The sequence below is a fragment of the Rana temporaria genome, chromosome 3 (assembly GCF_905171775.1).
Source record: "Rana temporaria chromosome 3, aRanTem1.1, whole genome shotgun sequence".
Lineage (NCBI taxonomy): Eukaryota > Metazoa > Chordata > Amphibia > Anura > Ranidae > Rana > Rana temporaria.
The window spans coordinates 439,462,681-439,476,187 of NC_053491.1; the positions used below are offsets into that span (position 1 = coordinate 439,462,681).

General features: G+C 43.5%; 1 protein-coding gene across 3 annotated transcripts in view; it reads left to right on the top strand.

Annotated features, from left to right (window-relative positions):
- The window catches only part of PDE4A (phosphodiesterase 4A), a 114,020-nt gene that overhangs the window by 82,055 nt on the left and 18,458 nt on the right, over positions 1-13,507 (top strand). For all 3 annotated transcript variants that reach the window (XM_040346417.1, XM_040346418.1, XM_040346419.1), the window contains 3 exons: positions 200-378; positions 3,470-3,568; positions 7,019-7,183. In XM_040346417.1, coding sequence (XP_040202351.1) covers positions 200-378; positions 3,470-3,568; positions 7,019-7,183 — 443 coding nt within the window. The remainder of the gene's footprint in view (positions 1-199; positions 379-3,469; positions 3,569-7,018; positions 7,184-13,507) is intronic.

A 13,507-nucleotide genomic window follows, 5' to 3' on the forward strand; every position in this document is an offset into this window, starting at 1 on the left:
GGCCCACCTTTACATTGTATTCTGATACATTTGCTTTTATATTTAGACCTGCTCTTACAAAAGGGAAGGTGAACTTTATGGGTCATTTGACTGATGCTTCCACTATTCTTCTGTACTTATACATTAACCGCTATGCTGTGTTGTCGTACCAAGCTGTCCGTGTGTCTTGTTCTGTAACTTGGCGGTTTATGTGTTGCAGACAAACAGAACGATGTGGATATCCCATCCCCAACACAGAAGGAGCGAGAGAAGAAGAAGAAACAACAGACAATGTGCCAAATAAGTGGTGTCAAGAAGCTCACGCACAGCTCCAGCCTGACCAACTCTTTGATACCTCGTTTTGGAGTCAAGACTGACCAGGAAGAGCCTCTTGAGAAGGTACAGAGATTGTGAATAGATGTATGGTTAGTGTTGAATGCATTTGGGATCTACCAGAATTGAATAGCTATTGAGTTTGAGCTGAGTTTTTTGCAAGCCATTCTTTGGTGGTAATTGCCGATGCAAGTTGCATGGCCAGATCGCTGACAACTCTGCATAGGGACATCACGTTTTGCATATTTTACGGAATGCTGACATGCCAGTTTGTTCCCAGCCTATTAAAGTGGAGTTCCACCTAAAAATGGAACTTCCGCTTAACCCACTCCTCGCCCCCTTACATGCCACATTTGGCATGTAATTTTTTTGGGGGGGGAGTGGGGGCTTCAGGAGAAGGGGACTTCCTGTCCCACTTCCTCCTTCCGCCGAGGGGCTGGAAAGGCGATTAGCTTAATCGCCTTTTCACAGCCCCTCCCTGTAGGCGAGCGCCTGTCCAATCGGACGGTGCCGCTCGCGCAGTGGGTGCCCGGCCGTGAAGCCGAAAGCTGTCACTGCCGGGTGCCCACACTAAGAATGAAGACGCCGGCCGGCGAGGAGCGGAGCCCCGGCCGGCGCGTCGCTGGAGCCGTGGAGCAGGTAAGTGTCTGTTTATTAAAAGCCAGCAGCTAAACTTAAAAAAAAAGGTGGAAAACCCCTTTAATATGGATCACACAAAGCAGCATGTTCTTTTCCATTAAGTCTCCACTTTTGTAAAAAAAGTTGTATGTATAATTGCCGTTCAAGATATTTAGTAACTTAAAGTATAATTAAAACTCCTTTTTTTGTTTTGGATAGCGTGGAGAGGGATTAGAACACCTATCAGGTTTTTATTGTTTGTGTCCCCGTTGGGGAGAGTCACTCGATTTGTCCTGTTTACAGTTATCACTGAGAGTGAAGGTAAAAGAAAATACCAAATTTTGGGTTGTCATCTGAATAGAAATAGGGGGGAAATCTTTTAATAGGAACACTAGTTCTTGGTGGCAACCTAGGATTCCCACAGTTTGGAGGTATTTCCTTTTCTTGTTTTTGTGTATGGGACAGTGAAGGCAAATCTCCCCATTTAAACAAGTCTACATTTTTTTTGTTTTTTTTTTATTTGTCATGGGCCTTTTGGGGAGATTTTCTTTCATTTCACGTTTCAGAGATAAACTTTGAGGTAAGAGGAGATCATTACAAAGCAAGAGAATATCTAGTTATCACTAGAACAGAGTTTACTCTGGAAGATTTTCCTCGCCTTCTGTTAATATTTAAAAAAAATTGGGATTTTCCATCACTTTCTGTACTGGAAACAATGGTCACCAGGACCAATAGTGGAAGTGGTATCTCCCAACAGGGACACAGACGGCAATAAAACCTGAGGGGCAGATCAACATACATCTGCGCCGGGCGCAGCGTACGTAAGATACGCCGCTGTAACTTACTTTGCTTTGGTTTGAATCCTCAACGAATTTGCGCCGTAAGTTACGGCGGCGTAGTGTATCTCTAGCGGCGTAAGGGCGCGGAATTCAAATTCGTCGGGTAGGGGGCATGTTTCATTTAAATGAAGTCGCAAGGACGTCATTGGTTTTGACTTGGACGTAAATTACGTCCAGCCCCAGTCAGACGACTTACGCAAACGACGTAAAATTTTCAAAATTAGACGCGGGAACGATGGCCATACTTAACATTTGAGTACGACACCATATAGCAGCTTTAACTATACGCCGGAAAAAGCCGAACGGAAACGACGTAAAAAAATGTGACAGCCGCTCGTATGTTCGTGGATCGTCGAAAATAGCTAATTTGCATACTCGACGTGGATTAAGACGGGAACACCACCTAGCGGACGCTGAAAAATTGCATCTTAGATCCGACGGCGTACGAAGACGTACGCCTGTCGGATCTAACACAGATGCCGTCGTATCTTGTTTTGTGGATACCAAAACAAAGATACGACGCGCAAAATTTGAAATTACGCGGCGTATCAACAGATACGCCGGCGTAATTTCTTTGAGGATCTGCCCCTGAGTGTCTAACTCTTCCACATTTTTATACAAACTAAAGAATGGTTTGGTGTTCTATACACTTGTTCTATTATAATGACCTATACATTTTAATCTTCAGCCAACTATGACGTCCCTCGGAAAGTATGTAGACACCCAACCATCACATCAGCCATTTGAGGCGGCTCTTGTGGAGGTATGGTGGGGACACAGCACTAAGATCAGAGTGTCCATATCACCTTTAGTGCAGCTCAGTAACGCTAAGCTCTCTTCGGCAATGTTTCTTAACTCCAGTCCTCAAGTACCCCCAACAGGTCATGTTTTCAGGCTTTCCATTATTTTACGTAGGTAGTTTGATTAGTTTCACTGCCTTAGTAATTACCATAACCGATTCAACTGAGGGAAATCCTGAAAACATGACCTGTTGGGGGTACTTGAGGGGTTGAGAAACATTTTTCTACATGACTGCTGCCAAGCCTCTTCAGTGATGGGGAGCCTGTTAACCATGCAGGATCAGCGTCACTAAGCACAGAGATGCTGGCTAATACACTCTGGCCACAGCAGTTGTGCAGGAAGCTTGCTATGTAATGCCAAGCCTGTACCTTTAACAGGTTTAATGTCACTAAGCTGGCTGTTTCTGTGGTGGTGCCCACACACAGGTAGTGCTACCATTTGCAGGGGGACGTAAAAATGGCTGCCTCAGGCAGTATCCACCTCTGGCATTGCCTTACCATCATACCTTCTTTTATAGCTAAAAGCATGTGGATCAGTTTCATAATATTGGGTTGGAAGCGGTGATTATAAAGAATCACCCGCACTTGTAGTTACCTACCTGTTGCTGGTACCACTCCTTCTACACATGAAGCTATAGTGGATAGGGTCTATCCACTGTGGTGTTTATTCACCCCATGGTGAAAATGGCGTTCTTTAACTAAATTTTTTACTAAGCGCCACCATTTTCCCTTTAGTGATAAAATGCTGCGTTTTTCTTCTCTTGCATGACATGTCAGTCTGAGCTTATGGCCCACAACATAAAAACCTATAAAGGACAAACCTCAAATTTTATAATTTGTCCCCCTGTAGGAGTAACTTCATCAACCTGTAAAGTCTCTACCTTTCTCTGTATATTCCAGGAATTGGATAATCTAAACAAGTGGGGCCTTAATATCTTCAGAGTAGCGGAATTTTCCAATAACCGTCCGCTGGGCTGTATAATGTACACCATATTCCAGGTAAGTAGCATCCTCGGGCCTCATTAAGTTGTGTTAGAGAAATTCATGAACAGTAAATTACTGTGAGCCTCATTTTATGTTTTTTTACTGTTTGTGTTGCTTATAGTGACCGACCTATGTTAACTGATTGCGGTCAGTGGCACAGACCATTTTTATTTCAGTCACCTTGCTGAAGTCCTTTGTGTATAGTGTCATTTCTTCATTTTCTGTAACACCCACACTAGGATTCAAGACACTGGAGCCTTAAAGTATATAAAAACTCAAGGACAAAAATGTAATATATTGCAGCTTACCAGTCCTAGATTTGGTGGCTGTATGATTTTTTTTATTTTTTAGCAGTTTTACTTTGTTTTTGCCAGTTCTTTTGGTGACTTCAAACCCCCTCCTGAAGGATACTCTACCAGCATATACCTCTATCACCTTATTACTGTCTACATTACCCTAATTTATTTGCCGGCATTCCTGCACACACAGATTCTACGCAGGGAACAATGCAGGGGTCAAAAAAAGTGTGGGAACTCACCCAAGATTCCCCACCCGCCTCAAAAAAAAAAAAAAATGCGCGTGTATGTGTGTGTGTATATGTGTGTGTGTGTATGTATGTAATATATATATATATATATATTATATATATATATATACACACACACACACACACACACACACACACATACATACATATTATATATATATACACACACTACTTTTACATTACACAGCACCCTGCATCCCTTTAACATTACACAACCCCATGCACCTCTGGACCCCTTTACATTACCCAACCCCCCCAGCTTTGGACCCCCCTGCATGTTACATAGACACGCCCCCCCCCCCCCTGCATGTTACACAGACACCTCACCCCCTGCATGTTACACGGACACCTCCCATGTTACAAGGACACCTCTGATGAAAACGGTCTGATAGACCGTTTTCATCAGATGAACCGATCGTGTGTGGGCCCCATCGGTTTTTTATCCATCGGTGAAAAAACTAGGAACTTGTTTTAAAATTATCTGATGGTTAAAAAAACGATAGAAAAAAAACGATCGTCTGTGGGCACGTCCATCGGTTAAAAATCCACGCATGCTCAGAATCAAGTCAACTTCATTTTTCTCAGCACGTCGTCGTGTTTTACATCACCGCGTTCTGACGCGATCGTTTTTTTTTAACTGATGGTGTGTAGGCACGACTGATGAAAGTCAGCTTCATCGGATATCTGATGAAAAAATCCATCAGACCGTTTTCATCGGATGAACCGATCGTGTGTACAGGGCATAATACTTTTAAAGGAGAAATCCAGTCTTTGGTTTCAATAACATCGCACAAAGCAGTGTAGACATTAGGGGGCTTTTTACAAGACCCTTTCACCTCTTTATATAATGGAGCTGAAGATGGGGGAAGAGGTTTGCGGGCCAACTCATTAACATTATTATTTTGCATTGCAGGTCAGTGGCCAGACCTAAACCCTGTAGCTCTGCTACAGCTTGTGTCTATCTGCCCCATATAAGCACTATATTCACTGGAGCATTTGAATTTTGCAGAACAGAGTAGGACTGGCCATAAAGGGGTTACTTTGATGCAGTTGGCCAGCTTAAACACATATTGCAATATACGTGAACCAAAATCCTTTTTTTTCCCCAAAAATTTGCTAGAAAGAGTACGTAGCAGTGTGGGAGAGGGTTCATCAAGAATGTTTAGTGTAGTCCAAATCAGGAGAGCAGCCTGGGGTGGCAATACTCCATAGATGCAGTGTGGTAAATAAACACTGCCACTCTGGGCATGAGGTGTGTTGCTGGCAGGTTTACCAGGTGAAATTAAGGGAAAATAAGCCTGGGTAAAGGAACTTAAAAATGGGTGTAAAGGACAGGTATGTTACATGAATTGGCTACTAATAATGTTTGAAAACTCTGTATGAAGTCCCCACACCTGTACAGAGATTGAGGGGGTATGAAATATTAAGGGCAACTTCAATAAAAGTAAAGTTGACTTTAAAACTATTGGTACTGTTTGTCATTTTCCAGGACAGATCCAACAGCATTTAAAAAGACACGGTCACTTTTCTATTCAGTGCCTGCTGATAACCCAGCCTTCCCAGCAAGTTATTCTCACCCATCGGCACTTCATCCCACTGTGTCACTCCTTAGTCTGTTTCTCCAACCAGACAGGACTTCTAGGTATGGGAGAACATGTGCCCTCCTCCATGTGACAGTGATCACAGCTGAGTGGCCAGTTGCCAGACCTGAACACTGTGGGACACTGGAGTGTATCTGGGGTGGACTTTTAAAGTGGAGAGGTGGCTGGTAAGTGTGACTGGGTAAATGGAGTGTACCTTGCTGGAAAGCGTGGGCTATCAATAGACACTGCCAGATTGTTCTGAATTGGCAGGGTCTCTTTTAACCACTTGCCGCCCGCCCTATAACAAAAAGACGGCAAAGTAGTTTCAAGATTCCTGACTGGACGTCATATGACGTCCTCAGGATATTGAGCTGCTGCGCGCCCTCGGGGGCGTGCATCGTGGCGATCGTTGTTGCAGGGTGTCAGTCTGACACCCCGCAACACCGATCTAGGTAAAGAGTCTCTGATGGAGACTCTTTACCACGTGATCAGCCGTGTCCAATCACGGCTGATCAGGATGTAAACAAGAAGAGCCGGTTATCGGCTTTTCCTCACTCGCGTCTGTCAGACGCGAGTAGAGGAGAGCCGATCGGCTGCTCCTCTGACAGGGGGGGGTTTGTGCTGATTATCAGCACAGCCCCCCGAGGATGCCCACATTAGACCACCAGGGATGCCACCAGACCACCAGGGATGCCCAACACCAGGTCTTTTTTAATTTTTTTAGCAGAAAATAAAAATCCCAGAGGTGATCAAATACCACCAAAAGAAAGCTCTATTTGTGGGAACAAAATGATAAAAAATTAGTTTGGGTACAGTGTAGCATGACCGCGCAATTGTCATTCAAAGTGCAACAGCGCTGAAAGCTGAAAATTGGTCTGGGCAGGAAGGTGTATAAGTGCCCTGTATGGAAGTGGTTAATTAAGAGCACTTTGATTAATACTTTATATATTTTTAAATGGTAACCATGAATATAGGCTGCCTTTCTGAGCTTCTTCAATGTGTGTGAAGCTGACCATAAATAGTCATGGGTGGCCCTTTTGGCACCACTCCACCTTAAAATTGAAGGAGCCAGGCAGATCAGCCAATCAGCTTCAGCCACTGTTCTAAAATTTGCGGGTGCAGGCTTTTGGAATACAGGATCCGACAGGGGAAATTTGTCCATCCACGCTGATTAGCATGGATGTAGGGAACTCAATCGTTTTCTTTTGCTCAGCCTGCAGGGCCAAATAAGAGACACACAAGAGATGTGTGTTCACACATAAGCCTGATTGTGACTTTACTGAAGGAAGCTTAAAATTTGTTATAAGTAATCTTTAACCCTTTTCTCTTCTACAGGAGAGAGAGCTTGTTAAGACCTTTAAGATTCCTGTGGACACGTTAATCACTTACTTGATGACCCTAGAAGACCACTACCATGCGGATGTGGCGTACCACAACAGCTTGCATGCCGCCGACGTCACACAGTCAACACATGTCCTCCTCTCCACACCGGCATTAGATGTAAGGCAATACTAAGTAGACTGGGGTTTTCTATGTACCAATGTATTACAAATGGGTGATTTGAAGAAGACCACAAACGGTCTTTGCTACTACTGGTTTTACGCTTTTAAAATCCTTGTTGAAAGACAATCCTAACCCCTTTCCCAGCCATAACCATTTTGCTACCAGGTGGTCCCTTCCATTTATTCCTCCTAGCAAAAATGTTTCCATTCGGGCTACCGGAGGGACCATTTTTGCCAGAATTACACTCTGCAGATTCATGAAGCTGTCATTAGTCCTTGCATTTAATTTTTCCAGCCCTCTGTGGGCTACCACCATTGAACTACAGTTTTTGTTTATTTTTTAAGTGTAGGGAAAACCCCTGATGTCTCCAAAGGGCCTCATACAACATGTATTGTATGTGATGCTACAGAAGGCTGCCATAGATGGAAGGCTTACTAGAGGAAATGATTAGAGACTGTTCTATAGGAGTGGTTGGAGGCTGGATCATGCTGTAGGACAGGGGTCTCCAAACTTTCTAAACAAAGGGCCATTTTACTGTCCTTCAGATTTTAGGGGGGCTGGACTATGACCAGTGGGAGTAGAAAATGTCTGGGTATCAGCAGGTGTAAACAATGCCACATCTTTAGTGGGAGGAACAATGCCCCATCATTGGCGTCAGTGGGAGGAATAATGACCCATTGTGTCAGTTGTAGGAAAGATGTCCCTTTTGGTGTGGTTATTGGGAGGAATAGTTCCCCCCATTGTTGGTGTCAGTGGGAGGAATATTGCCCATCATTGGTACTAGTGGGAGGAATAGTACCCCACTGTTGGTGTTAGTGGCAGGAATTATGTCCCGATTGTTGGTGTCAGGGCCGGATAAAGGCAAGCATCCGGCCCTGGACTGCAGTTTGGAGACTGCTGCTGTAGGAGATTGGGGACATATGACATGAAGCTTCCATAGATTATGGTTTAAAAGTCCTTTACAGATCAGTGCTCTGAAGGCTGGGGCCTGAGGGCCGCACTTCCAACACCAATGGACGCATGTGGTTGGGAGTCTAACCCCTTCTTCAAAACCGAATAAAAAAGTTTGGCTGGAGTTGGGCTTTAACCAAGACCAGATAGCCTGACTAAATTAGAAACCACAAATTCTGGTCCGGATTCAGATACATTGGTGTATCTATCTGCGCGGCGTAATGTATCTCAGATACGTTACGCCGCCATAATTTGGGGGCACAAGTTCCGTATTCAGAAAGAACTTGCGCCCTATATTACGCCGGCGTAACGTATGTGGTCCGACGTAAGCCCGCGTAATTCAAATGTGGATGGTGTGGGCGTGTTTTATCCAAATTTACTGTGACCCCACGTATTTGACGTATTTTACGAACGGCGAAAAAATCCCAGTGCGCATGCTCGAAATTCCGCCGCAAATCGTCATTGCTTTCGACGTGAACGGAAATTACGTCCAGCCCTATTCGCGAACGACTTGCGCAAACGACGTAAAATGTTCAAAACTCGACGCGGGAACGACGTCCATACTTAACATGGGATACGCCTCATATAGCAGGGGTAACTATACGCCGGAAAAAGCCTAACGTAAACGACGTAAAAAAATGAGCCGGGGAAATGTACGTTTCTGAATCGGCGTACCTACCTAATTTGCATATTCAATGCGTAAATATACGGAAGCGTAACCTAGCGTCCAGCCTAAAATTGCAACTAAGATACGACGGCGTAAGAGACTTACGCCGGTCGGATCTTAGTCCAATCTATGCGTAACTGATTCTACGAATCAGGCGCATAGATACGACGCCGCACACTCAGAGATACGACGGCATATCTGGAGATACGCCGTCGTATCTCTTACCTGAATCTAGTTGTCATCATCAGGATTATATATGAAGTATTATATTGGCAATTTTTGGTGTTTAACATGCAGGCTGAATTTGATTTAAATCAAGTCGATTTTAAATCGCAATTTAAATCATGATTTAAATGACAAGTAAAAAGACTGGATTTAAATCAACTTGATTTAAATCATAATTTTTAAAGAGCAACTGTCATCTCTGTCCCACAGCAGCTCCTCCTCTGAGCTGCTGTCAACTTACCAACAGTCCTATTCACTTTAATGGGACGGCTGGTGATGCGACAGTGACGCAACAAGGTGAGGGACGTGGATACCCGCCAAACGGCACTGCCATGATGGTTCTGAAATGACAGGTGCCCTTTAAATGTAAGCACTTATTCTTGCTGGTAGTTAAACAGCGATATCGGAACCGATTCAATCATACAGTTTGTAGTGTACATAGATTTGCAACAATTGTATAAAGGAATATTCCTGAACTTTGTTTTTTCTCATAATTACTGTGAAATTGTGTGAATGCATCAATGCATTGCATGTTATCTTGCAGAGCTTGGATTAATTGAATGAGTTTACCAAAAATTTAAATATTGCAGAATATACAGCCTCATGCTACATAAGCTCCATTGTATGCTGAACAAAATAAATTATTAATGTATCTTTTTTTTTTATATTAATTGTTTTTTTATTTGATTTTAAAATGACTTAGTACAGCAGGCACATATTACAACAGGTAACAGTGTTACACCATATAAGAGTACATACAATACGGAGGAGCCAAGAGAAAAAAGAAAAAAAAGAAAAACAGAATAAGGGAAACAGCATCTACATCCAATACTGCCCGTACTCCTATCATAATTACCCTTGGGTACCTGTTGCCTGCTATATCTCCTAGCCATGCATCTATTCTTGCCCCTTCCCCCCACCTACCCCTACCTAAGGAAGCGTATTAGCCCTTTAAAAGATCTGCTGTGTAGGACAACAAGAGGAGATTGGAGGAGGCCCCTGCCCTTTTCTGTTAACAGAGTCCCCTTGTGTTAATATGAGAAGACAAGTTCCCCGGGGTGATTTGCCCTAACGGCGCTCCCGGCAATCCCACCCCGGCATCGAGGGAGAACAACCATCGATGCCGGGGGGGGCGGGGACTGATGGCATTCTAGAATCGTTTACGCGGGATCCCCTAAACTAGGTTTCCCGTCGTCCTCAACCACGGCCCCCAAATTCTTACAAATTTCTCATAGTTCCCCTGTCTGGTAAAGTATACTCTTTCATTTGAAATTGTTAATTTTATGGATGCTAGCCAGTTGACTACTGACGGGGGAGTCTGCGCCTGCCATTTTTGGGCTATCGTCTTACGTGCCTGGAAGAGGCATCTCAGTATAGCTTCCCCGCTGCCTTGAGGGACTCTTGTGTCTTCTATGCTCCCCAAGAGGCAGGTCCTAGCCACTGGATCAAGGGATGTTCCAAATGCCTTATTTATCCTCTCTACTATTTCCCTCCAGTAGCTATAGAGTTTGGGGCACTTCCAAACCATGTGTATTAAGTCCCCTTTATTTTTGCATCTCGGGCATTCGTTGTTTTGTCTCCACCCCATTTTAAACATTTTGTGCGGGGTAAAATATACCCTGTGTAGTAAGAACAGGTGGGAGAGTCTTTGCGCTGGGGCAATTGAGACCAATGCGCCTTGTTGAAGAATCCTATCCCACTGTTCGGGTGATATTATTTCCAAGTCTCTTTCCCACGCTGCTTTACTCTTGGCCGGTCCTGCTCTGCTTATCGCATTAGCACTCAGGCTATTGTATGTTAGTGCTATTAGGCCCTTGGCCGTACTTGCCTTGATTATCTTCAGAAGGACAGGGATCTGGGTCCATATAATTGGTTTGGAGCTAAATTGTGCTTGAATAGCATGGCGGACCTGTAGGTATTTGTAGAATGTTTTGTTTGAGATATTAAATTGCCTAGTTAGGTCTAGAAAAGTTTTTAGGGTATTGCCCTCAAATATGTGCTTTAAGCGGGTTATGCCTTGTCTCTTCCACTCACTTGATTCTTCTATACTTGTTACTTCCTGCAGGTTATTATTTTTCCATAGAGGTGAGAATTCTGTTAGGCCAATGTATCCCAATAGGGTCTTTGTGGTGTGCCATACTTTGATAGCTAATTTTACTGTTAGATGTTTATCGGGGAAGAAATCTGCCTCTAGGGCTTCCACCAGCAGTTTGTGAGGATTGTTTGTCAACATCAAACGGCTGATGGAGCCATCTCTCTCAGCGGTTCCACACCCTGCCAGATGTTGCAATTGTGACGCAATAAAATATAGCTTCGGGTGTGGAACCGCCATGCCCCCTTCTTTTACTGGTAATTGGAGTGTTTGCAAGCTTATCCTAGCTTGGCCACCTCTCCATATAAGTTCTCTAAATAGTGATTCTACTTTCTTGAACCATGTAAATCCTAACCATAAAGGTGCATTGTGGAGGACGTATTAATGTATCTTAAATAGAAAACTATCTTTAGTTAAATTTTTACTGCAATATCATTTTATTTAAAAAAAAATCAGATTTTATTTTATTTTTTTAAATCATTGATTTTTATCCACCCTGGTAAGATGTTTCTGTGCTGATCTGTAGTAGCTCTGTCTAGGTTAGGCAGGGAGAGTGACAGATGTTAAACTAGAGGAGAATGAGGAGGGCAGATCTCAGATACAGGGACTGAAAAGAAGACTGTGAGCCAATAGGAGGGGCATATTGAGCATCCTCTACTGAGATTAGAACAGAGAGAAAACATGCTAAAGTCTTCCACATTGCTTTTATGATGGAGAATGCACTAGATCAGGAGTCTCCAACCTTTTTAGTACAAGGGCCACACTGTATATTTTACAAATATTCACTGGCCACAAAAAAATCCCAGTCAGAGTTCCCTTTAAATCAGGTTCCCCGTCGGAGTCCACCCTAGGCTCAGGTTCCCCCGTCGGAGTCCACCCTAGGCTCAGGTTCCCCCGTCGGAGTCCACCCTAGGCTCAGGTTCCCCCGTCGGAGTCCACCCTAGGCTCAGGTTCCCCCGTCGGAGTCCACCCTAGGCTCAGGTTCCCCCATCGGAGTCCACCCCAGGCTCAGGTTCCCCCATCGGAGTCCACCCCAGGCTCAGGTTCCCCCGTCTGAGTCCACCCTAGGCTCAGGTTCCCCCGTCGGAGTCCACCCTAGGCTCAGGTTCCCCCGTCGGAGTCCACCCTAGGCTCAGGTTCCCCAGTCGGAAAAAATCTTGTAGCTGGACAGATGTGATCCGCTGGCCATAGTTTTAAAGAACCCCTGTAGCAGTTAATGGTGTTCCCCATTGGACTCTGTGCACAGGATTTTTTTTTTAGTTTAGTTTATCTTTCTGCAATCAAAGAGACCACACCTTAAGGCTAAAATGGAGAAATACATTTTCAGTGCAGTTGCTCTTCAATGTCACGCAGGGGCTGATTATCTTTACTTCTACATAGTTAATTTTCACTGTGTAATATATAGAAAGTTGTATTGTGACATCTGCCCTTTGAATAAGATGTACTAAATTTAATATGCAATTCCACATAAAAAAAATATTTTAAGGCTGGAGTTGCAACTATGGAGGCAATATATTTCTGATACACCCCCCCCCCCCCCCATCCTACCACTAGAATAGCCAATCAAAGAAGCAGAACTGGTTAGAAATATTTGCCACTTTCTTAGACTCAGTCCAAAGACAAACCAAAATCGCAGAGTGAGGGCATATGATGGAGTTACAGGCTATCCTTCTGAGCCCTCTGAAAATATTAATAATGCACAATGTAAACAGATGGAGATGGCAACATGGACGTCACAAGTAACACGAGCCAGGGCCTGATGACGTGATCACCGGCCTCCACCTTGTTTCCTTCACAGTTCTCTGCACTCTTAGATTGTCCAGCCAATTCAGTCATTCCAGTGTTGGGTTCTGTTTAATAATGAATGACAGTGAAATACTGAGCCGTACACAGGAAATACAGAGTATAAACATTTCACGTATTCAGCAAAAGCCGCAATCTTTCCAGCGGAGTCAGCCAGAACCAAAATCTGCCATCGCACTATAATTCCTTCCGTCTTTTCGGCTGTCAATCTAGAAATATTAATTTCTTTTGTGTATAATGTAACCCCCAACCTTATATACCATAGAAAAAAATAAAAGCAGACTCTTCTCATAGCATTGTACAGACCTTTTATTCTTATTTCCCATACCATAATTTTTATAACACAAGGAAGATAAAATTGACGGCTGTTTTAATACAGTTTCTTTTGATTTTTCATGACCACAGATCATTAATGCTTAGATGCCCAGGCCAACTATAGCAGTATTGTGAAGTGTTGGTTAACTTCAAAATAACTGTAATTTGCATGACTAAATAATTGAATCCTATTTATATTTTTTAAGGATGTGTAAGCTTTTTATTTAGTACACTGTATTAAAAAGAAAATTCCTATTTTTATTATATT